The 26521-nt window shown below is 61.4% G+C and overlaps 1 protein-coding gene across 1 annotated transcript in view; it reads right to left on the bottom strand.

The window, feature by feature from the left end:
* The window catches only part of PKP1 (plakophilin 1), a 43469-nt gene that overhangs the window by 5010 nt on the left and 11938 nt on the right, over nucleotides 1-26521 (bottom strand). Inside the window, exons 3-12 of the mRNA XM_027096060.1 lie at nucleotides 11908-12302; nucleotides 9254-9398; nucleotides 7892-8099; nucleotides 6975-7152; nucleotides 5725-5839; nucleotides 4549-4704; nucleotides 3659-3835; nucleotides 2397-2550; nucleotides 1950-2136; nucleotides 1368-1452 (exon numbers count right to left, since the gene is read on the bottom strand). Coding sequence (XP_026951861.1) covers nucleotides 1368-1452; nucleotides 1950-2136; nucleotides 2397-2550; nucleotides 3659-3835; nucleotides 4549-4704; nucleotides 5725-5839; nucleotides 6975-7152; nucleotides 7892-8099; nucleotides 9254-9398; nucleotides 11908-12302 — 1800 coding nt within the window. The remainder of the gene's footprint in view (nucleotides 1-1367; nucleotides 1453-1949; nucleotides 2137-2396; nucleotides 2551-3658; nucleotides 3836-4548; nucleotides 4705-5724; nucleotides 5840-6974; nucleotides 7153-7891; nucleotides 8100-9253; nucleotides 9399-11907; nucleotides 12303-26521) is intronic.

Here is a 26521-nt window from a genome sequence, read left to right as displayed (position 1 = left end):
ACGTGGCCAAGCCCACCTGCCCAAAAGAGCAGGACAAGGGCCACCACCGGCAGTGGCTTCACACGGCCCCGGCCACCTGTCTCCCCACCACGCTGGAGGAAGAGCCGTCCTTCTCCTGCCCAGGGGGCTGTCCTCCCACCCCCTCCCCTGCCCGGTCAGGCAGTTCCTGAGCCTCCAAGACCCTGTCCCCAACCCCCGCCCCACCTTCCTTCTCCTCCTTCACTTTCCCTGCAGAAATGTCATTAAACAGGTGGCTTTTTATGCATTCTTTTGTCTCCCTGCCCTCTGGCCAAACTGAGGTGATCAGGTCCCCTCCCAGCCCCCGCCCCCCCCCCTGCAGTGGGCCCCATGGGGCTCCCCCTCCCCCCCCTTTGACAGCTGTGCCCTAGAGTCACCGGAGACTTCTGGACGCCCAGATCCAGGCCCTTCCTGTTCCCATCTCCCCTCGGCCCCCAGGGAGGGTCTTCTCCCTGCTTCCGCCTTTGTCCCCCAAGACTTTTCTGCAGACGTGCTGCCCGTGCCCGTGGCTTCTCCCACGTGGACATGCAGCCGTCTGCACGCAGCCTGGCCTCTCTCCCCAGGCCCCGCACGCGGACCCCAGACTCCACCTCTCCATCAGGGCTCCCTCAGAAGCCCCTGACCCTCCCCCGCTTCCCTGCCTGATCCGTTTCTAAACGTAACCACAGGGTCTCCAGCCGGAAGCCCAACCCGCCTGTTTCTTCTGCCCCTGCCCTTCATGGCCACCCTCACTGCTGCTGACACTTCGGTCTAAAGAGCGGCTGCCCCTGAGATGGGAAAGGAGGTCAGTCAGCATGAAGGGCTCCTACAGAACTGGACCCGACCGTGCGGCTGGGGAGGGGGGAGGTGTTGGGGACAGAGGGGCAAGGTCGCCACCGGACAAATCCAGCAGCCTGGTCTCGTGTCCACTCCACCCTGCAGTGCATGCGAGGAGCCTTCCTAGGGCTGGTTTCAGCATGTAACTCTCTCCTCCAAACCCTCAGTGGCTCCCCAGCGCCAAAAGCAAACCCTTTAGTCTAAACTTGATTGGGTCTCGCCATGCGGCCCAAACCCGCCTTCCCAGCCAGACTGCACACGTGCCCCCAAGCGCGTGATGCGCCTTTGGTCCGCCTGCTTCCCAGTTCGTTCCCAGAAGACCCCCCACCCCCAGGCCTCCGCGGCACTTCCTGGATCTCCTCTGTCCTCCACCCGCTCAGCGCCTCCGCAGGCCCTGGGTTGAGAGGTGTCAGTGCCTGGATCCCAGTCACCGAGGGGCTGGCCTCTCCCTTCCTGCGCCGCGCGGACCCGAGTCAGTGGCGGGAAGGAGCGGGAAAGCCTCGCCGGCAGGGGTGGAAGGTGTGGGCCCTTACCTGTCTGAGGACCCCCTGCAGCTCCCTGCTGGACCACATGTCAGCCAGGAGGAGTCGGGCGGCCTCTGCAGCCCTGGGGGAGGTGCTGCACGGGTAGAAGTTCATCAAGGGTGAGACTCCAGCAACTTGAGGATGAACGAACGCCCTCTTCTGCCCCCCTCACCTCCTCGTGGGGCGGCCCCTGGGTGCCCGAGAGTGCAGCCCCACGGGGGGATCCCTCTACACAGCGGGCACACCCCCAGGTCCCTGCCCACCTAGAGGTACCCGGGACTCTCTCTGGGGCCCCGGTCCCACCCCCTGGCCTTGTCCTCGGCGGAGAGGAGCCCGTGGAGCAGACGCAGCTCCCGCACGGCTGGGTCTGCCGCTCGGTGCCTCCCGCTGGCCCACGAGGACTCAGCGGCGCTCGGTCCCCTGGCCGGGAAGCGTGCTGCCCGAGGCCCGGATGCAGGAGCTCGGCTTCTGGACTTCCCTCCCGGTCAGCCTCCCCGCCGCTCCCCCGTGCACCGCACGGCCTGCTCAGGCTGCGGCACTGCTCCTCCGCGGGGCCGGGGAGGGCGCGGAGGGGCCCCCCATGCCGCCCACCTGCTGCGACACAGGTTGATGACGTTGCAGATCATGTCGCTGGAGAAGTGCTGCTTGGCCATCGCAGGCTGCGACGCCATCAGGTTCCTCACGGTGTAGCAGGTCGAGGACAGGATGTCCTCCGAGTTGCTGGTGTGGCCGGTATGGCTGCTAAGGAGTCTGGTCACCTCCGGGAACACCTGGTTCCCTGGGAGAGGAAGGAGGGCGCGGCACGGGGTCAGGAGACCGAGGGCTCCCACGGGGCCCCGGGCCTGGCGGCTCCAACTCGGGGCTTGGGACCGTATGGGACCTCGCACGCCTGCGCCCCATCCTCAGGTGACCTGCACCTTCCCATGCCCGAGCCTGTCTTGGGCCAGGCGCTCCACCCCAGGGAGCGGTCAGAGGGTAACCTTTCGGGAGGCTCTGGAAAGTGGGAGTGGGGGCTGGCCCGAGCCACACGGCACTCACCCATCACCCGGTGCAGCGCGGGGTGGCGGGACATGTTGCTCAGGAGGGACGCTCCGGACCGTACCACGTCCGAGTTGCCCGACTGCAGGAGCTTGGCGATGTGAGGCAGGCCCTTCTCCTTCAGCCCGATCAGCTGGCTCATGCCGCTGGACATCTGAGAGAAGGGACGGACGCGTGAGGCCTTGGCTGGGCTCCCCAGGCCGCCCGGCAGGCCGGAGAGGCTCCCCAGGCCAGTTACCCCGAACCGAGAGACCCCAGAACTTTCTCTCTTCCGTGCTGGAAGCAGAGACAGACACACATTTGCTCCCACCTGGGCGACTGCAGGACAAAGCCCCGGGCACACATGCACCTGCACCTCACCCGGGGCAGCCTGGAGCCCAGGGAACGAGGGAAGCCTCCGGCCCCTCATTCACGGCGGGAGGGGCCCCAGAATCAACTTCCGGATTGAGCCGGTACCAGCGGCTGCCGCTCTGCCTGCCTCACCCTTCCCAGCCCCGGCTGCTCACGTGAAGCCTCGGGTCGAGGGCACCTGGCACCTGAGGAAGTGCCCACCGTCCCGTGCCAACCTCCCTGCCTTCTGTGGAGTCAGTACATACTTGAGTCAAGGAGGGATAAGAGCGGGCCTGTGCCCCGTGGAGATGCCATCCAGGTCAGCCCATCCGGGCCGGCGTGGGCTTCTTGAAGACCCCCGGCCTATCCCCTCTCAGTGCGGGGTCCTCCTTTACCCTCAACTCACCCCTGTCCTCCTTCCGCCCGCCCCCTTCCGTCCTGAGCAAGGAGGAGGGCGGGGTAGCTGCAGACGTGCCTCCCACGGCACACGTCTCAAGTCCATCAAGTCCTCCCCCTGCCCGTGGCCTCAAAAATCTCTCCCGATCCCGCCACATCTTCCTCTGGACCCGCCCGCACCCCAAACCCTCTATTTCCACCCCTGTCAGTTCAGCAAAGAGGAGACCCCTCTCCTACCACGAACACACCCTTCGTCCTGTCCCCCATCCCAGGCAGAGCCCGAGGCCAGCCCAGGGCCGGACGCCAGGAGGCAGATTCTGTGGCACAGACAGAATCCAGGAGGGCTGGTTCCACAGCCCCTGTCCTCCACCTGGGCGTCCCAGGGGCCGAGGATGCTCCCTCCACACGTCCCCAGTGCCTGGCCCAGAGCCTACGCACGCCAGACCCTTGACTCAGGCAGGCCCCGGTACATGGGGACGCGGGGAGCTGAGCCCGGACCGTGGGTGGAGAGACGGGTGCGGGGCGCGGGCGCTCACCAGCCCCTTGCTGGCGGTCAGGTTTTGCAGGGCGCCGGCGCAGGCCTCCAGGGTGGCGTCCTTCTTGCTCTTGCCCATGAGGTTCAGGTAGGTGCGGATGGCGTTCGAGTGGTACAGCCAGCTGCTGCCCTTGGGGTTGGGCTCTTCCTCAGGAAGGGGGCAGTCGTAGTTGTCGTTCTGGGGACAAGAAGCAAGTCGAGAGGGGCCGAACCCACGCATTCTGCTCCCCCAGCCTCAGGGTCATGGTTCCCAGATGAGGAAGCGCCCGCTGCCCCCTCCTCTGTGCACCGCAGCTGCTCCCCGGCGGGTGAGGGGCAACTATGCCCTCTGCCGTCTCCACGGGGCACAGAGCATCCTCGGTGCCCCAGGCCAGCTCTGCCCCCACCCAGCTATGAGGCTGCTGTGGGTCTCACACCCTGACGCCTCCATCCCTCCCAGAGTCACAGCCTGAACTTGACCCTCCCGGGGCCAACAAGGGTGGTCCAGGGCCTGGCTCCTGCCGCCGGCACAGTGATGGCAGCCACCCTCCCTCCGCAGCATCCCTCTGCTTCTGGGGAGACCTGGGGGGCTCAGGAGGCGGTGGGAACCGGGATGCCCCCCAATCTTCAGGGGTGAGATGAAGAGGGGGAGACTTTACTGGTCACACAGCAAGAGACACAAGCCTGCAGACAGGGGCCTGGAGCTTTTGGTCTCCAGGGGTCTGAGCAGCTCCTACATCCCGAGCACACACCCCCCCAGTGTCGTAAGATGCCAAGGTCGGGCAGGGGTCCATTCCCCGGGACTGGCCTCGGGCTCCAGCAGGGCAGAGAGGCGGGGGGCACGAGGCAGTGGGATCCGGGGGACTCCGCGGGAGCAGACGGACAGACGCACGGACAGACGCACACGCTCACCATCATCCTGCCGTTCTTGCTGCTGAAGCAGCCGGTGGAGGACTTCTCGGTGTAGGCATTGCGGGCGTTGTGCTCCAGCTGGCGGTAGCGGGTGGGCACCTCGGTGTCCAGGCGGTAGCAGAGGTTGTGCAGGGTGCACATGCAGTTCTCCACAGACTGGGGGCGAGCAGAGACGGCGCTGAGCCTCTGCTCAGCCCCCGAACGCCTGGCTCAGTCCCTGCTGCCACAATCCCTCCAACGAGAGGGCGGGCCCCTCGGGCTGCCCTGGGCCAGCACAGACGCCGCCACGGTCCAAGATCTTTGCCGCTTTCCTTCCGTAAACCCTCCCGGCTCGGGGGTGAGGCAGCAGATCTGCCCTCTTAATGTCTGGCCCTGCTGGGGTTTGGGAGCCCCTGACTTCCGGGGCCCGGGGTCACCCAGGTGGAGGCGGTGTTCTATCCACAGCGGGAGATCACAGCGCTGCTGGGGCCACCCTGAGCAGTCAAGCGACAGGCTGTCTCCTGAAGCCGGCCGTCCCTTCCAGGGGAGGGAGTAGGAGGCCAAATCCCTCCCCAGGGAAACCATGTGCAGGACCCAGGGGCCGTGATGCCCGGCCAGGCCCCTGGGGACTGCTCGCCAGTCTCCGTCCTGCTGTGCGGAAGGACCTCAGCCTCCAGTATACCTTCCTGTCCCGATTTCCCCTTGCTGTCTGTCTGGGCAGGTGTCCAGAGCCCTGGGGGGTGGGAGGGTGGCTCTACCAGGGCCTCTGGGGGCGGCAGCGGACGCTCACAGAGAGCTCGCCCTGAGCCGGGAGCTCCCTGCGTGTTTTGCTTATTAACTGAGTCTCTAAAACAACCCCCAAGGTAAATACGACGTGGACTGAGGAACAGAGATGAGGGAAGCGTCACAGTCCAAAGCCTCTAAGTGCGGGAGAGGACCTGCCCCTGCAGCCACTGCTTGGGCGCCACCCACCAAGGAAGGGTCGGGCCGCTCGCCATCCGCACGTTCCCTCTGCTGGCCAGGCTCTGCGTCCCTCCCGGCCACCAGGCCACGCCTTAAAGGCTCCCAGGAGCGCAGACCTGCCCTGTGGAATCTGGGAGAGAAAAGTACCAGGACCTGGAGTCCCAGGCCGCCCTCACTGATTGGAGACAGAGAGGAGTCTAGGTTCAGGGGTGTGCCCCCTGGGGCGACGCTCACCTTGTCGTCACAGCGGCCGGCTGCCACACATTTCTGGATATAGGCCATGAGGGAGTCAATGAGACCCGTGTAGTTGCGCATGGCCTGGCGCCCCGTGTCTGCGGAGCTCAGGTTCCTGGCGGAGGACATGGGGCGGGTGGGGAGAGGGGGGGACAGGTGGGAGGGGAGGAGATGCAGCGGGGAGGGGAGGGGGGAGAAGAGGAAAGGAACGGGTGGGAGACAGAAATGAGGGCCAAGGAAGGAAAGAGAAACCGTTCAGCGAATCCTGCTCAGTCCTGGCTGAGGCTGGGAAGGGCTCTCACTGGAACCCGGCTCTTTTCGCCCTTCCTGCCCACCTGGTCCCCAGGCCCGTAACTTTGATGTGCCCAGGGCTCCGTGCCGCTGGCAGCCCAGGCACACACCCTGCCCTCGCGGCGCTTGCCGGGCAGGGGACTGGACGCCCCTCCCCGCGGAAGCTGTGCTCTGCCCCCAGCAGCGGGCTCACTCCCACCCGGGCAGTCTGGGCCCTTCCGCCTGGTGCAGGTGGGGTGTGACCTGCTACCACCCCACAAAGTCCTCGATTACCCTGGCTCTGCCTCTGCCTAGCCTCTCTGCTCCCCAGAGGCTGCCGCCAGAGGCGGGGAGGGAGGAGCCCAAGCCAACTGTACCCCTGTTCTGGGGCTCCCAGGAGTTGGGGAAGACGTGTGACCCTTAGGGGGGATCTGCTCCACAGTTCCACCTCCATGCCGCCCACCCCCCGGAAGCAGCCTCCAGGGCCTTTGCCACACCCTGGGGCAGAACTCAGGGAACCCTGGGGCAGAACTCAGGGAACTCTGGGGCAGAACTCAGGGAACTCTGGGGCAGAACTCAGGGAACTCTGGGGCAGAACTCAAGGAACCCTGGGGCAGAACTCAGGGAACTCTGGGCAGAGCAGCGCCGTCTTCATGCCGAGGAATGCAGCAGGTGCTGCTCGCACCCCAGCCGGGAGCCCACCCGCAGACCTGTGTCGAAAAATGCTCTTCAAGACAGCACAAGGAAGGCATATTTTGTGGTGTGGAAGAAGGGGAAACAGCTGTGCCAGTTTAGCTATTCGGATCCAAGCATTTCCACTCAGATCCCTAAGGAAGACCCCCTCAGCAGAGGTGGTGGGGTCCTGAGCCTCCACCAGGCCCAGGGAAGCTGGGACGCAGCCACGTCTGGGAGGCCAGGCTGGTGCCAGCCCCCTGCCCCGCTGAGCCTGGGCTGAGCCGGGCTGAGCTCCCCGCCCTCACCTCAGGCAGCCGGTGGCATTGAAGAAGACCTCAGCGTCCACGGCTTTCTGGGGCACGTTGCTGTTGCCATCGCACCAGCCGGAGAACGGGATGATGACCCGGTCAGCCAGGACGGGCAGGGCTTCCGAGATCAGCTCCTCCTTTAGCTCGTCGGTGGAGGACAGGTTCCAGAGCAGCCCTGGGGGTGGGGACCGCCAGGGTCAGGAAGACCAGGGACCCAGTGCCACCCCCGTCTGGACACCACCTCCCGGACGGGCCTCTGTCACGTGAGCATCCCGTGAGCCCACTTGCCCACGTCTCAACTAGATGGCAGGCTCTTGAGGGCAGAGCGTCTGGAGTTCTCCGTGCAGGTCAAAGTTACACACAGGGAAGCGGATCAAAACACGTGCGACTCAGCAGTGTTTTCTGATACCAATGCTAGCACTCAGCAGCTTCTCACGGTCTCTGCTTTCCACCCAAAGGTCAGCCCAGAGACTCTCACTTGCTGCGAATGTGGCCCCGTCTTCCCAATCCCACTCCAGGCCTCCTCAGTCACTTCTGTGCCCTGTGTGCCCACCCTGAGTGCTTGCTGGTACAAGCCTTGGATACAGGCGCCGATGACCTGTTGACCTGCTCGCTCCCCTTCACCTGCAAATCCCAGGGTCTGCTGAGTACAGGTCCTGCCTGGACACCAACCCTCCACTCCCTCCCTCTATCCCTCACACATAGATGGTGGATGGACGGACAGATGGACATGGACAGATGGATGGAGGGACACAATACCCAGGGTCACCAGCTGGACACAACCAACTGGCCAGCACCGGTCCCATGGGACTCCTGGGGTGTCAGCCTGAGGCCGCCCACGCCCCACCCTGTCCTGGGCTGTGGCCACCCCAGCGCCTCCCAGCCGCCCCGCTCTCTGTGGCCGGGCTCCCCACCGGTCAGCTGCTTCTGGATCTCCGTGCAGCTGGTACTCCTCAGGAGGTTGACGGCCTCGCGGATGCCGCTCTGCCTCTGAGTCTCCAGCTTGTTCGTGGTGCTGCGGAACACCAGGTTGCGCAGGGCCCCGGCCGCGGCCTGCTGCACATTCTGGTTGGAGCTGCGGAGAAGGTCCACCAGCTTGCAGATGCCGCCCAGCTGGTACACCTGCGGGATAGGGCGCCCAGCGCCGGGCAGGGCGGTGAGGCTGGGCTGACGACCCTCCACTTGCAGCAGCTTCACCCCGACCGAAACACCCAGGGCGGCCGAAATAAACAGGCAGCGCAGAGTGACAGTGACCGGCCAGACGCGGAGCCAAGGCAGGACTTCGCCGCCAGGTCTCTCGCACCCCAGCCGGAACTCCCTGAGCCCCTCCTCGGGAGCCTGGTGTGAGGACCAGACGGGAACACGCATAGAAACACACTTCAGAACCCTAAGGCGGGGAGACCCCCCTGCAAACGCCTCCTCAATACAGCAGGAACTGGATGCAGATGGACCCTGCCCACTCTAGGAAATGCCTTCACGGGACTGCACCCTTGGGCTGACAGCAGAGGACTTGAGTCCTCCCTGCCAGCCACGCTTAGAGGCACAGACAGCCCTGTTCTCCACCACAGAAGCCTGGTGAGAGACAAAGGTACCACGGAGGGACAGAGACAGAGACAGAGAGACCGAAACAGAGAAAGAGAGAGAGAAAGAAACAGAGAGAGGCAGAGACAGAGAGACCGAAACAGAGAAACAGAGACAGAGACAAAGAGACAGAAACAGAGAAAGAGAGAGAGAAAGAAACAGAGAGAGACAGAGACAGAGAGACAGAAACAGAGAAACAGAGACAGACAGAGACAGGGACAGAGAGAGACACAAAGAGACAGAAACAGACATAGAGAGACACAGGCAGAGAGAGACATAGAGACAGAGACAGAGAAAGAGACTGAAACAGAGAAAGAGAGAGAGAAAGAAACAGAGAGAGACAGAGAGACAGAGACAGAGAGAGGGGGTAGGGAGAGGAAGCTGAAGTGGAGGGAGATGTCCCTCCTTAGTGGAATCTGAGGAGGGGTCTCTTTGGAACCCGTGGCCGTCACCAAGGGTCTCTTCCACAGCCAACAGAGGAAACACGGCCGAGTGGCATCCCCTCCACCAGGGGCTCTGCTCCCACAGAGGGTTAAGATGCCCGTTCTGATCTCGGGCAGTGCCAGGCCCACTCCCGGGCCACAGGCAGCTGGGCTGGGGTAGAAGGAGCCATCGGGCAAACACCCCCACCAGCTCATGTGCAGGGTCAGGCCGCCCCGCCCAGGCCCCGCCCAGGCCCCGCCCAGGCCACTCGCCTGCTGCTTGGCGGACTCATCCTGGAAGCAGGTGTGCTGGATGTAATAGGCCCCGATGGCCTGGCACTTCTTGTCTGGGGAGGTCAGGCACCGCACGGCCTTGGGGATGGTCAGCCCGCTGCACTCAACGTCTTCGCTGCAGATCCTGTGGGGACGCGCGGCGTGGGGTGCACGAGGGTTACAGGGGCTTGGAATCCCCCTTGCGTGCCGTGCCGAGAGCCAGAATGAGGCAGCCCCAGGCCCCTGGGGCTATGGACAGCTCCTCCAGAGGAGGGGGAAGGCTCACCCCGCCGTGAACACTTGCTGGGACGAGGCCCTGTCATATGTTCGTGTCCAAGCGGCTAGTTACCTCTGCCCTGAGAAAAAACTCTGCTCTATTCCTGAGGGGAAGCTCTCCACCCACTCTGCCATCTCTCATGTCTGTGCCTGGTACTGGGAAAATGGAAGAGGATGGCTGGGGGCCTGTCCGTCTATCGATGCCCTGCCATCATCCCTCCCTCCCTCCCTCCCTCCATCATCCACCCATCTTTCCTCCATCCACACATCCATTTATCCATCCATCTATCCATGTATCCATCTTCTCTCCATCCATCCATTACCCATTTATCTATGCATCTACCCATCCCTCCATCCCTCCATCCATCCATCATCCACCTATCTTCTCTCCATCCATTCATCCATCCATCCATTCACCCACCCACCCATCTCTCTCTCCTCCCTTCATTTCTAACACAAAAATTCTCACACCTACTCCTTCTTCCATCCTCACGGCCACTGCCTTCCCTCTGACCACGGTCACCCTCACTGGGACTACAGGGAGGGCCCCGCAGCTGGTGTCTTCTCCAAGCACTCCCAGCTGAAATGTTACACCCCTTCCCCAGATGAGCAGCCTTAACACTGTTCACTGTGTTGTCCCCGTCAGCAGCTTCTCATACTGCACGTTCAAGTTCAAACTGCTTAAACTGACATCCAAGGGCATGTGTTAGGTCGAACCACACCAAATGGCTGAAAATCAGCTTTTCTGAGCCACAGAACGAGAACAATCATGTTCTAACCCCACAGTCTGGCTCTGCTGTGTCCTGTACACTCTCTAGCCCTAATGTGGGTCTGCTCCAGCAAGACTGCCCTCTGCACTGCGCCCTGATCAGGGCTCAGGGGTGCCGCTGTCCCTTCCCTTCACCATCCCCGTGACCACTGAAGACCCACTGCCTTCCCAGGGAAAGGAAACCTCTCTTCCAGGACCCACACCGGCTCCCGGGGTGCCGACTACAGGCTGCCTCCCCAGCTGCCCGTGTCCTGGGTCCCACAAGACAGCGGGGACAGCTCCTTCTTGGCACCCAGCCCTTCCCCCCTGGAAATCTTCCCAGCGTTTCTAGAGGGAGAAACACTCCTCATGTGTACCAGCCTCATGCCCTTCCAGAGCAGGTGCCCGACTCCATTTCTGGAAACATCACCCACGGGGTGGAGCTCCCCAGTCTCCCCCAGCCTCACTGAGAGACTGTCGCCCAGAATCTGCCAGTCGAACGTCACCTCCAAGTGGCCTGTCACTCACGCCCTCCATGGCTCACCTGGCCCTGTCCTCTTGGGGCCTCCGGTTTGGGGCGATGAGCCAGGGCCAGGCGCCGCCCTGGTCAGTCTCCGTGGGACAGAGGCTTCTGAGTCCTCCTGCGAGCATCCTCAATACCCCTTACGGCCTCTGAGTAGCCGTAAGGAGAGGGCCGGCTTTATAACAGCTCTGCTTATGGGCGGGACAGCACAGTGAGTAGGGGAGGGCACAGGGAGTGGCCTCGGCTGTGTGGTCTTGGGTGAGCTCCCTAATGTCTCTGTGCCTGTTTCTCCTCAGGTTCTAGCCTGGAAGGGCTCTGAGGGTTAGAGATGAAGATTGCAAGGCTCGTGGGCTCCACGGCAGGGGGTTACTCCTGCAGCTGCAGGACGGCCCTGGGCTGCCGTTCTCTTCATGGCTGTCTCCCCGCTCTGACCACAGACCACACATGCTCAGTGAATGTCAAATACATGAATAAAGGACCACCCAGTGGTGACAGAGGACAGCTCCCATGTTCACGGGGCTCTGAGCCCTGGAGGGCAGGCCTCAAGACCCTCGAGACACCGTGGCCATCCCCGAGCCACCCTGTGCCCAGGGCTCTCTAAAGGACTCCCACTTCATCTCCTGCATTCCCACTCCTGGCACTAGATCTTACCAGTTTTTATGACTTTTGTCCTGTAAGATGGACCCGCCTCTTTCCCATTGCTGACCCCAGGGCACACTCCTTTGCTCTTTCAGAACGTGGGGAGAGGTTTACACGCCCAAGCCCAGGGATTCTCAAACCCTGGCAGGGTCTCCGTCTCCTGCAGGCTGGTAACGCACACACCGCGGGCCCCTCCCAGGGTTTCTGAGCTGGAGGTCTGGGAGGGCCTGACAGGAGTGTTTCTCACAGGTTCCCCGGTGATGCTGAGGCTACTGGCCAGAGAAGCACACTCTGAGAACTGCTGGTCCAGCTAGCTTCTGATTCTCCTCCCCCTGTTCAGTACCTGTGACCCTTGAAAACTCACACACTCGACAGGTTTGCTCAGTGTCTCCACGCTGAGAACTTCCCGGGCTAACGGTCTGTCTCCCGTGCCCCGCATGCCCCCCCGCCCCGCCGAGTGACACTCACTTGGAGCTGGCCCTTGAGTGGCTGAAGGACTGGTCCTTGGTGCAGGTGATGGGCTGGACGTACACGGGGTCCTGCTTGGAGGTGCAGGAGGGCGGGCGCACCGGGTACTTCTTGGCCCCCTTCTGGCCGCTGCAGGTGCTATAGATGCTGTAGCGGTTCTGGGCGGTCTTGAAGCCCTTGCTGCCCAGCGTGCCCTTGCGCAGGGTGCCGCGGGGGTCGCAGCAGAGGTCGGGCTCGCTGCGGCTGGCCTTCATCTTCTGCATGAAGCAGATGTCGCTGCCGGTGCCGGGGGGAACGCAGCTGCTGCGGGGGTACTGCCGGCCCCAGGTCTCCATCTGGCTGTAGGAGCTGAAGCGCCTGTTGTCTGCCTCCCGCTTAAGGGTCCCATTGTAGATCTGGCCAGAGAAGGGGAGAGGGGCTCAGCCGAGGGTCCCGACCCGGGATCCAGCCCCCCGCTGCCCCCGCGAGAGGCTCAGAGAAGCCCGGGGTGTTTGGTGTGGAGGGAACCGTGGCCAGCATCTCAGACTACTTTTCAAACTGCAGGCTGTGACCCGTTATGGATTATGAAATCAGTTTAGCAGACTGTGACCATCATTCTTTTTAAATGGGATTGAATAATATACACTGGCATTAAAAATATCAGAGTGCATGCAGTGCAGGTAGAAAGGGCTGGGCTGTCATGTAAAATGTACTTCATACTGTGCATTGTAGCCAGAAAAGTTTGACAGACACTGATCCGGTCCCAGTGGGCCCGGTCTAGGAGGGGAGTCAAAGGCCCAGGGAGGAGAGGGGCCTTCCTGTAGAGGGAAGGGCAACAGTGGGACTTGAACGCAAGCCCCCAAGCCCTCGCCCCGCCGCCCCGAGCACTTCCCAGACACCAGCAGCTCCTGACCGCCTTGGCCGCCTGTACTCCGCGCAGGGAAATTTCTCCTGCTCTGGCCAGGACTTCTTTCCACTGTTATTTCTCTGCCAAACTCCCCATCTTTGCCTCCTGTCTGCCAAGCCAAGAAGCAAACGGCAAGAGGCATTCTAGGGGGACCCCTCGAAGGCCAGAGGGGGAAAATATCTTGCTCCCTGGGCCTCCTGCACCCGTGGAGGCTGGCCCGGGGCTGCAGCAGGGGTGCAGGGCGGCCTCCTAGGCTGTGCCCTCGGGCTGGCAGCAGGGGAGAGGCGGGCAGACAATAGTAAACTTATAATAATGAGGCGCCCCCAGGGCTCTGTGTGAGCCCAGCTGGGGAGTCAGGCGCCCTGGGAAGAGCCTGCAAAGCCGGAGACCTGGTGGGAGCGAAGCCGTCACAGGGCCGTCCGAGGAGCTTTCCCAGGAGCTCACGGGCGGTGGGTCTGCCTGCTCTGACTTGTCCCGAGACTAGAGGATCAACATGCAGCCTGAGAAAATGCCTCCGCACAGGTGCCGACCTGAGACTCAGCTTTGCCAGGGTGAGCTGGGGCCAGTCCAGCAGCCCGGAGCCTGCCCGCCCCACCCCGTGAGTGAGCGTGTGTGTGCATGTGTGTGCGCGCGTGTGCATATGCATGTAAGTATGTGTGTGCATGCATGTACGTACATATATGTGCGTGTGCGAGTGCATGTGCATGCGTGTGCTGTGCGCATGTGTGTAGGTATGTGTGCGCGCGTGTGCGCACGTGTGTGCACGTGTGTGTGTGTGTGAGTGCCCACACACAGGGGAGTCGCTGGGCGTCTGGGAACTCCCCTCCACTCCAGACCTAGCCACCGGCCCTTGGCTGGGCCCCGTCCCTCTCTGCAGGGAAAGCCTTTGGAACAGGAGACCGCCTGTGGGTCACCTTCTGTCAGCAGTGACACCCAGCACTCAGAAGACACCCACTGTCAACCTTGGCCAAGGCGCTCTGGTCAGTTCCGCCCACGCGGGCAGCTATGCACTCAGGCAGGCAAGGCGTTCACCCCCAAACTGGGTCAAGCCAGCCAACTCCAAAGGGAACTGGTGTGTGGGGCAGGGTAGGCACAAAGGGACAAGAAGAGGCAGAGGTCAGAGGAGCGGGCCGCCGTCTGACCATCCTCAGTGGGCAACCTGCACGGCACACAAGAAACACGCAACTAGGCCTCAGGCTGGCGGCCACACCCCACCCTCCTCTGGGGGAGGAGATGACATGGTGCCGTGGAGGGAAGGCTGGACCCCCCGGGCCCCCCTGGTCCTCAGTGATGACACTCCTGGTCGTCACCCCAGACTGTGACGCCGGAGAGGCCACACGCTTCCCCGGCCCAAACCCAGCGCATGCGCCGTCCTGCTGGCGAAGCTCAGGGCTTGCTCTCCTGCCCTGGCCAGGGGTCGGGGGGCGCTGCCCACAGGGGCCGGGGTGCCGGCTGTGCTGCGGGAGGGCAGGTATGGGGGAGGCAGCGGCCCCGCGGGGCAGCATTTCTCAGCCACAGCCGCGTCGTGCACCCCACCTGGTTCCTGTGGCAAGGGCTGCTGGCGGGCTGGCGGTGGCCAAGCCAGCCGTGGGTGAGTCTCCCGCCCTCAGGACCTCTGCTGTCACTTTGACAAGCGTGAGCAAGGGCTCCTCTCGGCCGGGCACCATCCCCTCCTAGTGCACAGGGGGCCTGGGCTCCCCTCCAAGGTGCAGACGAGCCCTCCCAGAGCAGGCGGCCCGTGGCCTAGCTGACGCCTGTGCCCTCTGCCCCTTTTCTTCTACCTGCCTGAAACGACAGGGGATTGTGGGCTCGGTGGGCTGGGACTTCTGCAGCAGAGGGAGACTCGAGGGCCAAGAACAGACCTCAGGAGCCAGACGGCCTGGGTTGAGCTCTGCCCATGTCAACTGCCCGATGGGTGGCCTTGGGCTTGTGCGTCTTGGTTTCTTCACTGGTAAAGTGGCATCACTGTGCCCAGTGTGCAGGGCCGTTGGGAGAATTCGGCGCACGGATGTTTGAGAAGTGCTTAGCACAGAGCATGACATAAGTGTCCCTCTGACACTCAGACTGGGGACAAGCTGGCTGCCTCTGGGTCTTGCCAAAGGAGCTGCCGGGTGGGCACAGGAAGGGGGAGGAACCCAGGCAGCCAGGAGGGCCTGGGGAAGGGGTGCACGCTGGCTGCTCTCACCCCATGGCCACAGAACAGCCTCCATGGGTTTCAGAAAAACAGAGGAGACTGGTCCGCCCAGATGGACGGCGTTATGATGAAACAGCCTGGTGTTTCTTTGCGTGGGCGATGTTGGCCTTCGGGCCAGACCATTCTTCACTGTATAGGATGCTGCAAGCATTGTGGGTTGTCTGGTGCCCTGGCCCCCAGGCCCTAAGTACCGGTAACACCTCACAGCCACGCTGACCCGTGAGAACACCCCACGCGCTTCCAAACGCTGCCTGGGGATCCTGAGTAACCGCCGGACCAGACCAGGAAGCGAGGCAGCGCGGGATGGCGCTGGCCGGGCCGGGGCCCGCTCCCGCGCTCAGACAGCAATCTGCTGGCAGCGTCTCTGCTGTGGTTACAAAGGTCACACGCACGCGCGCGCCCCGCGGTCTGGGCATCTCATGCTTCCCTGGGAAACTCTGGCCTCGGGGGCGATGGCCCATGGGACCACAACACGCCAGAGGCGAGATACTTGATGTCCCGAGAGCACAGCCGACCCCTCGGCCAGAGAGCAGGCTGGGCCGGGTAGCCTCAGGGACGCCTGGGCAGTGTGTCCGGAGAGACACATTTCAGCACCTGGAACCATCAGGGAGCCTCCTGGAGCCCCGCCCTGCTCTGCTAGTGACTTTGGTCTTGTAACCCATTTTCTCTCCCTCTCCCCTTCCCTCGTGGGAAAGGGGAATTTTGCCCCCCACTGAGTGCCCTCACCCCTGCCCTGGGCCCTCAATGTAACCTCTCTTTCCATCCCTCCTGAAGCCGGTCCGACAGGGCCACTGGGGCAAAGTAAAGCAACAGAAGCCCAGGACCCGGGGCCTCAGAGCACTGCGTGCGGGCGGCCCCCCGCGAGCCCCCCTCGGTCTGCAGCAGCCAGGGGCGCGCCAGGTGGGCCCGGATGAAAAGAGCCCTTTCTGAAACCAAGCTTCGCCAGGCAGGCAGGGCTGGACAAACCTGCTCTGGGCGGACACGCCCGGACCCTCCTGCCCAGGCGCGCTCAGAGCAGAGTCACGTCCGATGCCCTCCTGTGAGAGCCAGCGCGTGCGCCACTTCACGGGGTCCTCGCCCTCGTGGCCCAGGGAGGGGGCTCCTGAGAAAGGATCCGGACTACAGACGCCTCAGGGACAGACCCCATCGGCCATTTCCCTGCACGTGCCACCCCACTCAGCACCCAGCCGGGCCCCCGGGGCAGCAGGCAGACAGCAAGGCTCCCTCCCCCTGGGAGTGCGGTCGGGGTGGCACCGCAGCAGGTCACAGGCAGCAGGGCGTCTTCCCACGCTGCGTGGTGGCCCGGGGGCCTGGAGGGCACGGGTCCCCTCCCAGCAAGGGCTCCCGGGGGGACACTTAGGGCCCAGGGTGTGCGGGGCTCCCCCGGGCCTGGGGCGGCTGCTCGCTTGGCAGTTTGCATCAGCGTGGAAACCACCGGCCTGAGTCACCAAAGGTGGGACCTCGGCTGGGGGGAGTGCCGGTCCTCGCCCCCCACCCCACCCCACCGCCGGGCACCGCTCCCTCCCTGGCTAGGAGCAGGGGTTCCGCCCTGGGCCGGCCCGCCCCTCCTTCCCTGGCACGCGGCTTCGTGGGGAGCGTGGAGGACAGACGGAGCGGCCCCTCGGCTTGGAGGCCCTGCCGTGTGGGCCCGGAGGAGGCTGTGTGGGTACCCTGGCCAGGCAGTCCCTCAGGGCGGGAGGAGCTGCCCCCGAGAGTCTGTCACCCGCACCCAGTGACCAGCAGTTCCCACCCGGGGGGACCCCGGCTTGCGAACTGGACAACACTGATGGAGGCCCGGCTCCCAGGCTCAGGGGAGGCACCGCAGAAATCTGAAACTGAAATTCAGTGCCGGGGGCTGGGCATCTTGTATCACCTGGATGTTTTTAATATGAAAAAGAAGAAAGTTTTGATGTTCCTTCTGCGAGTAGATTTCACCAGAGAGCTGGTTAATAATGGCACGTCCCTTATCACCTTGTAGGGTCAGGACTGAACTCCCAGTGACCAGGGCAGGAGTAAGAACTGTTGTGGGTAATTCAGAAAAGTTTTCTGAAGTATCTGGACCATGAAGCCCAAGTAGAGAAGAGCCTATGGCGCTCGGACTGCAGCCTGTGGGTCTTTCACGGAGGTGCTGCTCTCTCCAGGGACAGAGGCCACAACTCTGGGGAAAGAAGCCACCTGACCTCCTGGGCTCCAGGCTCCAAGTCTGCCTCTCAGGCCGGGGGCAAGGGTCAGGCCCACCGTGGCTCCTGCTGCTACTGGCGACGGGGCGGGAACGGGGGGCACAAAGTGCGTTTGTGTGCCCCAGCACTTGGCCGAGAGCTGGCCTCCGTGACATGTGATGTCTGAAAATACAACGGTGCCAGCTCCAGCACCCAGCACCCAGCGCCAGCACCCAGCTCCAGCTCCCAGCTGCTCCAGCATCCATTATCCAGCACGCAGCTCCCAGCTCCCAGCTCCAGCTCCCAGCTCCAGCACCCAGCTCCCAGCTCCAGCACCCAGCTCCAGCACCCAGCTCCCAGCACCAGCACCCAGCTCCCAGCATCCAGCATCCAGCTCCCAGCTCCAGCACCCAGCATCCAGCATCCAGCTCCCAGCTCCCAGCACCCAGCATCCAGCATCCAGCTCCCAGCACCCAGCATCCAGCACCCAGCTGCTCCAGCACCCAGCACCTACCTCCAGCAACCAGCACCCAGCTCCCAGCTCCAGGACCGAGCTCCCAGCTCCAGCACCCAGCTCTCAGCTCCAGCTCCCAGCTCCCAGCTCCAGCACCCAGCACAGCTCTAGCATCCAGCTCCCAGCTCCACCATCCAGCTCCCAGCTCCAGCTCCCAGCTCCCAGCTCCAGCACCCAGCTCCCAGCTCCAGCTCCCAGCTCCCAGCTCCAGCATCCATTATCCAGCACCCAGCTCCCAGCACCCAGCTCCAGCACCCAGCTCCCAGCTCCAGCACCCAGCTCTAGGACCCCACTCCCAGCTCCAGCACCCAGCACAGCTCTAGCATCCAGCTCCCAGCTCCAGCTCTGCCTTCACATCCTGCTCCCTGTTTCATCACTAATCTGTGGGAGAAACTATTTCCTGAAACTCTGTTCTTGGACCTCTCCCCCTGCACACCTGAGACGTGGGCTTTTCTCAGCTCCTGACCCGCCAGGATGGGTTTGTGGGACAAGGACCTCAGGTTTTCTTCGTGGAAACCTTGGGCTTCACTTTGGGACGCACCCCCTGGCAGGTGTCTGCCTTTCAGAGGCAGCTGTCAACAGTCCCAAGAGGCAAAGGATCCCCGCACCTCGGCCACCCCTCTCATGGGCTCAGGAGTGTCCGAGGCACGGTCCTTCTGCCCCCCAGGAGCCCTGTGCTCTGTGGTCACTTTGGAACCCAGAGGCCGACCCCTTCTTCCCCGTGATGGTTCATCCTGGGGAGGGCAAAGTGAGGGCCCCTCCAAGGTTCCCACGTGAAAGAGCTCCTGGAACCTCGAGGGAGTGCCAGCTTCCTGAGCGTCAGGGAGATCCCACGGGGCCAGGCACCCCACCTTGTGCAGGGAGACCGGGGGTGCCCCTGAACTGCCGCCCGAGCCCTGAGCCAGGAGGCACGTGCCAGCCATAAGAAGAGGGCCAGACGCTGCAAGACGGCAACATCGTGAGGAGCAGATTCCTCCTTGGCCAACAAAGAGCTCCTTGGAGACTCCTTGGTGAAAAACCCACTCCCACTAAGGAGACAGCCAAACATTTCACAGGAAGGAAGGGACGACTGGCTGGACCCTCCAGGGCTTGGTGACGCAGCCCCGACTGGAGGACGAGCCGGTGTGCATGTGCACACACACACACTCCACGTGCACACCCGCCTGTGTGGGACACACAGCACTTGGCTGGGGGTGGACTCAGGCGGGTAGGTCTTTGGAAGCGCCTTGAGCTTATCCTAAGGACCCCATAGCAGGCCTGGTACTTCACAGTTTGTAAACAGCCCTCCCATTCAACCTCTTGCTGGAACCTCACGGCCTCCGTCCCCCGCCTGGCCGAGGAGGCGCCGGGACAGGCAGCAGCATCTGTATTCTCTCTGAGAGCACCTCTTACGCTCGGAGAACTTGAGGCTAAGACGGGGTAGACCCTGAACCAGGACCCAGGGCTCTGACCTTCCCGGTGTTCGTCCTCCAGCCTCGTGGCCACCAGACTCTGGTGACGTGAGTTAAGTAAGTCCAAATGGCCCAGAGCTCCTGCAGGACAGGCTCCACTACCACCTCGGGCTACCCGCTGGCCCCTCCCCTAGAAACCCCTCCCCAGAGCCCCAGACGTAAGAGATGCCGGCTCTTCCTCTTTGGCCGATGGTGGGCAACATTTAAGAAGAGTGCAGCTGACCGGCCGTGTGACACGTGATAAGGCTCTACTGCCCACAGAGCCTGGCTGGAAGGCCCTCTGTCCCGAGAGACGCCTACGGGCGAGGCGGCCTGTGATCACAGCAGGGCTGGCCGGGGGGGTCTCGAGAGGGAAGGCATGGAGGAGCGAGCGCGGGCCCCCATGCCCTGCACCCATGCTCGTTCCTGGTGCACACAAGCTGCCCTGAGAAATCAGGACATCACGTCAAGACCGACTGAGGCCGAGCCCGGAGTCTCTGCACTGAGACGAGTCGTCCTGAGCTTCTTGGGCTCTAGAAGCTGAGCCACCTCCCTCCCAGCCTCGGAGGCAGTCAGAGGGAGGAGGAGGGCCTGCCCCGAGCCCCCCAGCTCCCTCCACGCCTCCCCCACGGCCCCTCGCCCTTCCCCCAGCTCTGTGGGCCTCCCAGAGCTGCTTAGGGCTGCGGGGAGATCGGGAGAGCCTGGGGTCTCCTACCGACCCTCCCCAGGAGCAACTGATCCTGCAGGGCTTGGTGCCCGGCAGGCCCTGGGTTAGTACAGAGGGCCACAGACCTTGGCCGGAAACCTCATCTTTAAATGCTCCATTCAAGGGATTTCCCTGGTGGTCCAGTGAGTAAGACTGCGCTCCCAATGCAGGGGGCCCGGGTTCCATCCCTGGCTGGGAACTAGATCCCACACGCATGCCGCACCTAAGAGTTTGCATGCCACAACTAAGAAAAAAACCAAAAAACGTGCCACAACGAAGAGCCCGCATGCCACCACTAAGACCTGGCGCAGCCTAAATAAATAAATATTAAAAAAAGAAAAAGAAAAGAAAAGATCTAAATGCTCCATTCAAAAAGGCCTTCAGCTGGGCACAGGGCAGTCACCGGTGAGGGGAGGGGAGCCGAGCCACCTGGATGTGTCTTTAACGTTTGCCAACCTCCCTTCTGAGCAGAAAGATAAAAAGCCTTTTTACCCACTTGGAATTAAGCAATGATTTGTTTTCATTCTATTTACTATTACTGATTCCAAATTATGGTAAGCCTTCTTTTATGGCAAAGGATACTTTTTTCTCTCAAGTTACTGATACAAAGTTTCTTTTCAAAATGAATGCACTGAAATTTAAAAGGAAGTTTAGTAAAAATGAGTAAATAATAGTTGGTGTGATGATTTTGTAAAACCTCTGACAGCAGAGATCAGATGAAACTCTGTTGCCTGCAGTGGCCAGGGTCCCCTCCTGTGACAGTGTGACCAGGAGCACAGGGCAGGGGCCCCAGAGGTCGGGTTCTAGCCCTGGTTCTACCCTGAGTGGCTGTGCAGCCTTGGGCAGTCACCTCACCTCTCTGAGCCTCTCCGTTTCCCCAACTAGAGCCAGGGCTGTAAGGCTTCTGACTTTTAGTGTCGTTTCAGCCCCGCTGGAGTCACACTCGCCCTTCTCCCCAGCCTAGCTCAGAGCTTCGGAACAAACCCAGGAGGCTGTCTTCACCCCCACTCCGGGCCACGCCCTTGTGCAGGTGTGTGTGGGGGGTGCTCCCTGCTACAGCCCCCAAAGCTGCACCCCTCCTCAGCTGCGTCTCCACCTCCTCCGCCCACCTCCGCCCCACTGGATTTTCCTTTTCAGCTAAGTTTGCTCTCCTGCGGCTGGAAGTCTTTGGTGGCGGCATGCCAGGGCGGGGCCCTGGGCGGGGGAGGCTGAGCCCCACCCTAGGGCGGGGTGAGGTCCTCATCCACCTACGGGAAAGGCTGCTGCCTTTGTCAGCGGAGTCTGGTGACAAAAGGCAGTTGCAATCAGAAGAGGCCCTGGACGACCTGCCCAGGGCTTTGTTTTGGCGGCCTCCTTCAGGGCCCCTCCTCCCTCCCGGCTCTGGAGCGCTTGTCGCTCGCCCACCGGGCAGGAGACAAGGTCCTGACTCTTCCTCCTTCTCCTCGTGTCCCCCGACACCCCACGCAGAGCTGACTGGGCTCTGGACCCAGTTCTGCCCAGTCTACCTGTGAGGTACCTCCCGGGCAAGCCCCTGCACTTCTCCATAGCCTGACTCCCCTGCGAATAAAATCTGAACAACAGGAACCAGTTCACCCGTCCGGATCTCACAAAGGTGGAAGGATCAGGTTGGGAAGTGGAAACAGGATTACCTTGTATACGTTCAAACCGCTCCGTAATTCAAGGGGTTCTGAGGACTGGGCTTCCTCCCACTGACAGCCCACCAAACGTGAAGGTGGCGGTCCTGGCAAAGCCGGCACTTCCTGCTAACCCAGAACCCCAGGGCTCCGTCCCCAGACCTCCAGGACCCTGGGGACCAGGGCTGCTGCTAGGGAAGAAGGTTGGGTGGTCACCTGGTCCCACCCGCCGATGACAGACCAGGAGACTGAGGCCCGGAGAGGGTTAAGGAGCTCGTGCTGCAAACCCCAGCATTTCATCACACACACCCTCTCTCACGCTGGTGTCTCGTCTGTTAGTTGCTTTTGTTTTCTTTTAAATAAATTTATTTATTTATTTTTGGCTGCGTTGGGTCTTCGTTGCTGCACGCAGGCTTTCTCTAGTTGCGGCGCGCGGGGGCTACTCTTTGTTGCGGTGCGCGGGCTTCTCATTGCGGTGGCTTCTCTTGTTGTGGAGCACGGGCTCTAGGCATGCGGGCTTCCGTACTTGTGCCTCGTGGGCTCAGTCGTTGTGGCTCGCGGGCTCTAGAGCGCAGGCTCAGTAGTTGCGGCGCACGGGCTTAGTTGCTCCGTGGCATGTGGGATCTTCCCGCACCAGGGCTCGAACCCGTGTCCCCTGCATTGGCAGGCGGATTCTTAACCGTGCACCACCAGGGAAGTCCCCTGTTAGTTGTTTTTAACTAGAGTGTTAGGGCTTTCAAGTCTTGTTGGCTCAGTAGATTCGTTCTTGTCAGGAGTTAAAAAAAAAAAAAAAAGGCAAAACTAAAACTCACTAATTTTTTTCTGGAGCGAAATAAAGAAGTTTGCAATTGTCCTTGATTCTTCAAATCTTCCCTCTAAAGTTTCAGCGGCTCTACTGTGACACGTGTGTGAGAAGGAAGGTGGGAACGAAGCCAGATCACAGGGGAGCCTCCTTCTTGGGGAAAGACGCTGACCGGAAGTGACAGGTGGATTAAAGCCAAAGGAAGATGTAAAACCAGGCTCGGTCCTCTCTCAGAGGAGGGGGAACTCCTTCCCGAGCCCATCTGGGAGGGGCCCCTGCAGACTGTCCAGGGCTGGCAAAGCCCAATGCTCCCACCCACCAACCACACAGTGGCCACACTGAGTCCCCTGCACGGACGGACACGTCTCTCTGGACATTGCGACCAATTGCCTGCCTCCCTCCCCCACAAGGGTCCACCAACGGGGACAGTGACAGGTGACTGCCTTCCCCTGGGCCTGGCCTCTCTCGGAGCGATGCCTGTGCCTGTGAGCACTCACAAAGGACGGCCCAGGGGCTACGTCCCAGCTCCAAGCCTGGCAGCACCCCTCTGCCCGCTCCTGTCGGCTAAGGGCAGCCCCCAAGCCCAGCTGCCCGCCTGGAGCCGTCCTGGGACTCCGCTTGCATTGATCTGTGGGCCAGGTCCTCCCCCTTCACCGGCCTGCAGTGCCGACTCCTCTCCCCCCAGGGAGGACACACAACACGGGACGTCAGAGCCGAGGAGACAGTATGATGGTGCCCCTGGGGCCCGGCAGGGATGGAGGGCCAGCAGCGGTCGCTGGGCAGTGCTGGGGAGCCCCACGCCCAGGCCAGTGGCCTTTCCTCCACCTCACCCCTGGACTCTAAAGAGTCCCTGCCCCCCCCAAATCTGAGCCAGGAAGAGCAGCCTCTCCGAGAGGCTGGAGTCAGCCCTCGGTGAAAAGCGGCTCAGAAGGACGCTCCGGCCCGGGGCCGGCAGGATCGTCCGGCACGGAAAGCAGGACCACCCCATGCACATGGCCACTCCGAGGGACACCCCGACGTGGGCGTATGGGTTTGAACAGAGGGGATGTCTCCAGCCTCAGTGATGCCCAGCCGGGCGCTGCTCCTACAGGGAGGGAGCCTGGGCGGGGGGCCGGCCCGCGGCCCCCACTCCCTCGCCTCCTGTCTCCGACAAATTCTGTCCCTCGACAGCAGCATCCTCGTTGGGCGAGAGCCCGGGGCCCGCGGGACCGGGTGGGGGTGAGTCACTGCTGGCAGGGGGACGCCGGGCTGGCAAGCACGACGATCACCCCCTCTTCGTAGGGCAGGAGCATGCGTCCCCTCCATCCTTCTCTCCCCAGACTTTCCAAACAGAGGGCAGGCACCGCCAGAGAACCCAGCTGAGAGAGGGGAGCAGGGCCGGAGGCGGGGCGGGGTTTTTAAGCAGTGGGAGTTACCGGCCCGCCTCCCCTCTGTAGAGCTAAAGGAAATGAGGGCCTACCAGCTCTCCATCCTGCTGCAAGGGTTAATTGCCTGCTGTTTCCCCGGTGCCTGGAGGTGCCCAGATGAAAGCGGGGAGGTCATGCAGAAGCCCTCACCCACCTGCAGGCCCCAGAGACCACCGTGAGGCCCAGGCTGTGGGTCCCGCAGCTGTCCAGAGGAAGCTCTCGAGCCGCACAGAGCCCTGAAAAGTCGGGGCTGAAGGGGTCCCTGGCTAGGTCTAGTCCAACAGCCTTGCTCCGTGGATGAGAAAAGGTCTCAGGAGGTGAAGACCCCCCGGGTCCTTCCCTCCGCTTGTAGCAGCCAAGCTGAGACCAGAATCCAGGCCTCCTACCCGATCGGGTGTGTCCTATCTACAGCCCCGACTGCCCTTCGAGATAGGAATTCTCACCTATTTCAGAGATGGGCAAGCAGCTAGGGTTAAGAATTTGCCGAGGGTCATCCAGCTAGCTGAGGGCCCAGGGCTGGTCCCTCCACACCACCTGCCATGGGAGGGGTCTGTGTTTATTGGGACCTTTCTCTGCTTCAAGGGCTAGAGTCCTGCCGTTTTCTCTCCGGCAGCCCCTCGGCCTTGGGCCCTGCCACCTGCAGACCCTGCACACACGTGGCTCACCAGAGCCTGGGTTCCCACGCCCCACGGAGCTGTGCACAGCCTCAGCCCTCTCATCTACAGAAGAGGGCCACCCAGGTGTCTCTGGGTCTGGGGTGGGCAGGACCAGTCCCCCTCAGGGAGAGGGTCCCCAGCACGTGGTCCAGGAGACCCTGTCGTGATGGGATCACCAAATACTGACACATCAGTTAAGCAAGTACAGCTGAGAAGAGGCTGGGAGGAAGATTTGCTAGCGAATCCTGGATTTTGTTTTTAATAATTTTTTTTTTGGCCTCCCCGTGCGGCATGCGGGATCTCAGTTCCCCGACTAGGGATTGAACCCGTGCCCCCTGCAGTGGCAGCTCGGAGTCCTAACCACTGGACCACAGGGGAATTCCCTGAACCCTGGGTTAAGGCAGAGAAATGGGATCAGTGACCAGAATGAAGGCAGAATTTCCCCTGGCCGTCCTCCCGGGGAGTCTTGGCCTCTGCCCCCACCCCGAGCCCTGGGCTGGTGTAACAGAGCACGGTGGAGGGATTCAGCACGATGCCCCCATGGGATACCCTGGCCCAGCTGCTGCGCGCGTGGGATCGGCTCCCGGCGGGATGCTCTAGGCCCGTCCACAACCAAAGCACATGTCACTCCACGTGACGCCCAGAGGGACGTAAGCGCTCTAGGTGTGCTTCTTGATTTGTAAATAGGAAAACCATTTGGGGCTGGAGGCGGTGGAAAGGGAGACCCTCCTCTTAATCCAGAACCTTCCCTGGACGCTAAACTGTCCACCTGCCGCAACGTCATCCAGGACAAACCCATGTGCTTTCCGTGATTTCTGCTCCCTCCTCCCTCACCCTGCTGTCAGCCGACCCAGGGGACGTGTTCAAAGTGCCCCGTACAAGGACCTCAGGGGGGCCGTCAGCCTCCCTTTGCTCCCCTAAAGTAATTCTGCCTCGGTCCCCGACCTAGGACAGGGGCACTTAGGGAGTCTTGTTTTTATTACAGGGAATGGGTGGAAATACACCCCGACCTGGGGAACGCCAGATACAGCAAATGAAAATGCAGGACCCCCAGTTACATTTGACTATTGGGTAAACAAGTAACACTGTAGGATCAGTATGTCGCAAATATTGCATTTCTTTATGTTTAATTGGTAGCCCACCCTGACCCCCACAGCTGAGTGGCTCCAGCTTGAGTCTAGGAAGGAAAAAGGGGCCACTGCCCTGCGTCTTTTGTGTGAGGCTGACTCACCAAGGAAAGAGTAGGCTTGGCTGGGGGACGGAAGGGGGGAAATGAAGGGATTTGAACTCATGCGTCTGTTCCAAGTCCCCAGAACATACTATAGTTTTAAAATATTGAGACTGCAAAAAAAAAAAAAAACACACCAGAAAACATCCCATAAAATGCCCAACAAAAGAGCGCAAATGTCTGGGGCGATGAAAGGAAACTCCATCAGGTTAGGAGTTAGGAGGCCAGGGGTCTCGTCTGCTCTCCCATTAACCAGCCATGTGACCCTTGTCCTTACTGGGCCTGAGTGTCCTCAACTATGAAATGCCAACCTTGTCGGTCCCTACATAGTCCCCGAGTCTGGTTCTGAGAACTGGGACAGAAGAGTTGAGTCTGCTCATCTGAGAAACAGGGCTGGATGTGCCCCACCCTTTGCACCAGCTCACCTGCTCCTCCCTGGGCCTCTGGGCATCACTGACCAGCAGATACGGTCTCCGAGGACCAGGAGAGGATAGAGAACGACTGGCCAACGACTTTCTCGGGACCAGTTCTTCTTTTTCTTAAGCCCCTTGATGCTTTTTGTGTGTCAGACTAACTCTGTTTCATTCTATGACAAGACCGTCTATATTCCATTTTCTTATCTTGTGATATAAGTGATCATAGATTATAAATGGTAGGATGAGATATATCTCATCTGTTTTTTTAAATTAAAAGACTATTGCTGAATTAGAATATAAGGTAACATCATAAGGTACCACCACTGCTTTTTAAACATTTTTAGAACAGATCCTTTGCATACTTAAATAAAATACGTCGTCAGTGGTGACCAATCTTTGTTATTTGAAGTTGATCTGATATTCGAAACAAGACAAGTCTGAGGAGTGAGGCTCTCAGAGGGCTTAATATCATTTCCGCTCAAACACAGGTCCTGACAACACACAAATGGGGCTGGTTTTCTTAGATGGCCGCTAAAATGGCACTAACAACAATTATATTTTATAAAAAAAATTTTTTTAGAGG

This window comes from Aethalodelphis obliquidens, unplaced genomic scaffold (genome assembly GCF_003676395.1).
Source record: "Aethalodelphis obliquidens isolate GAN/ISIS:26980383/991018 unplaced genomic scaffold, ASM367639v1 scaffold97, whole genome shotgun sequence".
Lineage (NCBI taxonomy): Eukaryota > Metazoa > Chordata > Mammalia > Artiodactyla > Delphinidae > Aethalodelphis > Aethalodelphis obliquidens.
The sequence above is the reverse complement of the archived record's forward strand: the minus strand, read 5'-3'. Positions and strand labels throughout refer to the sequence as shown.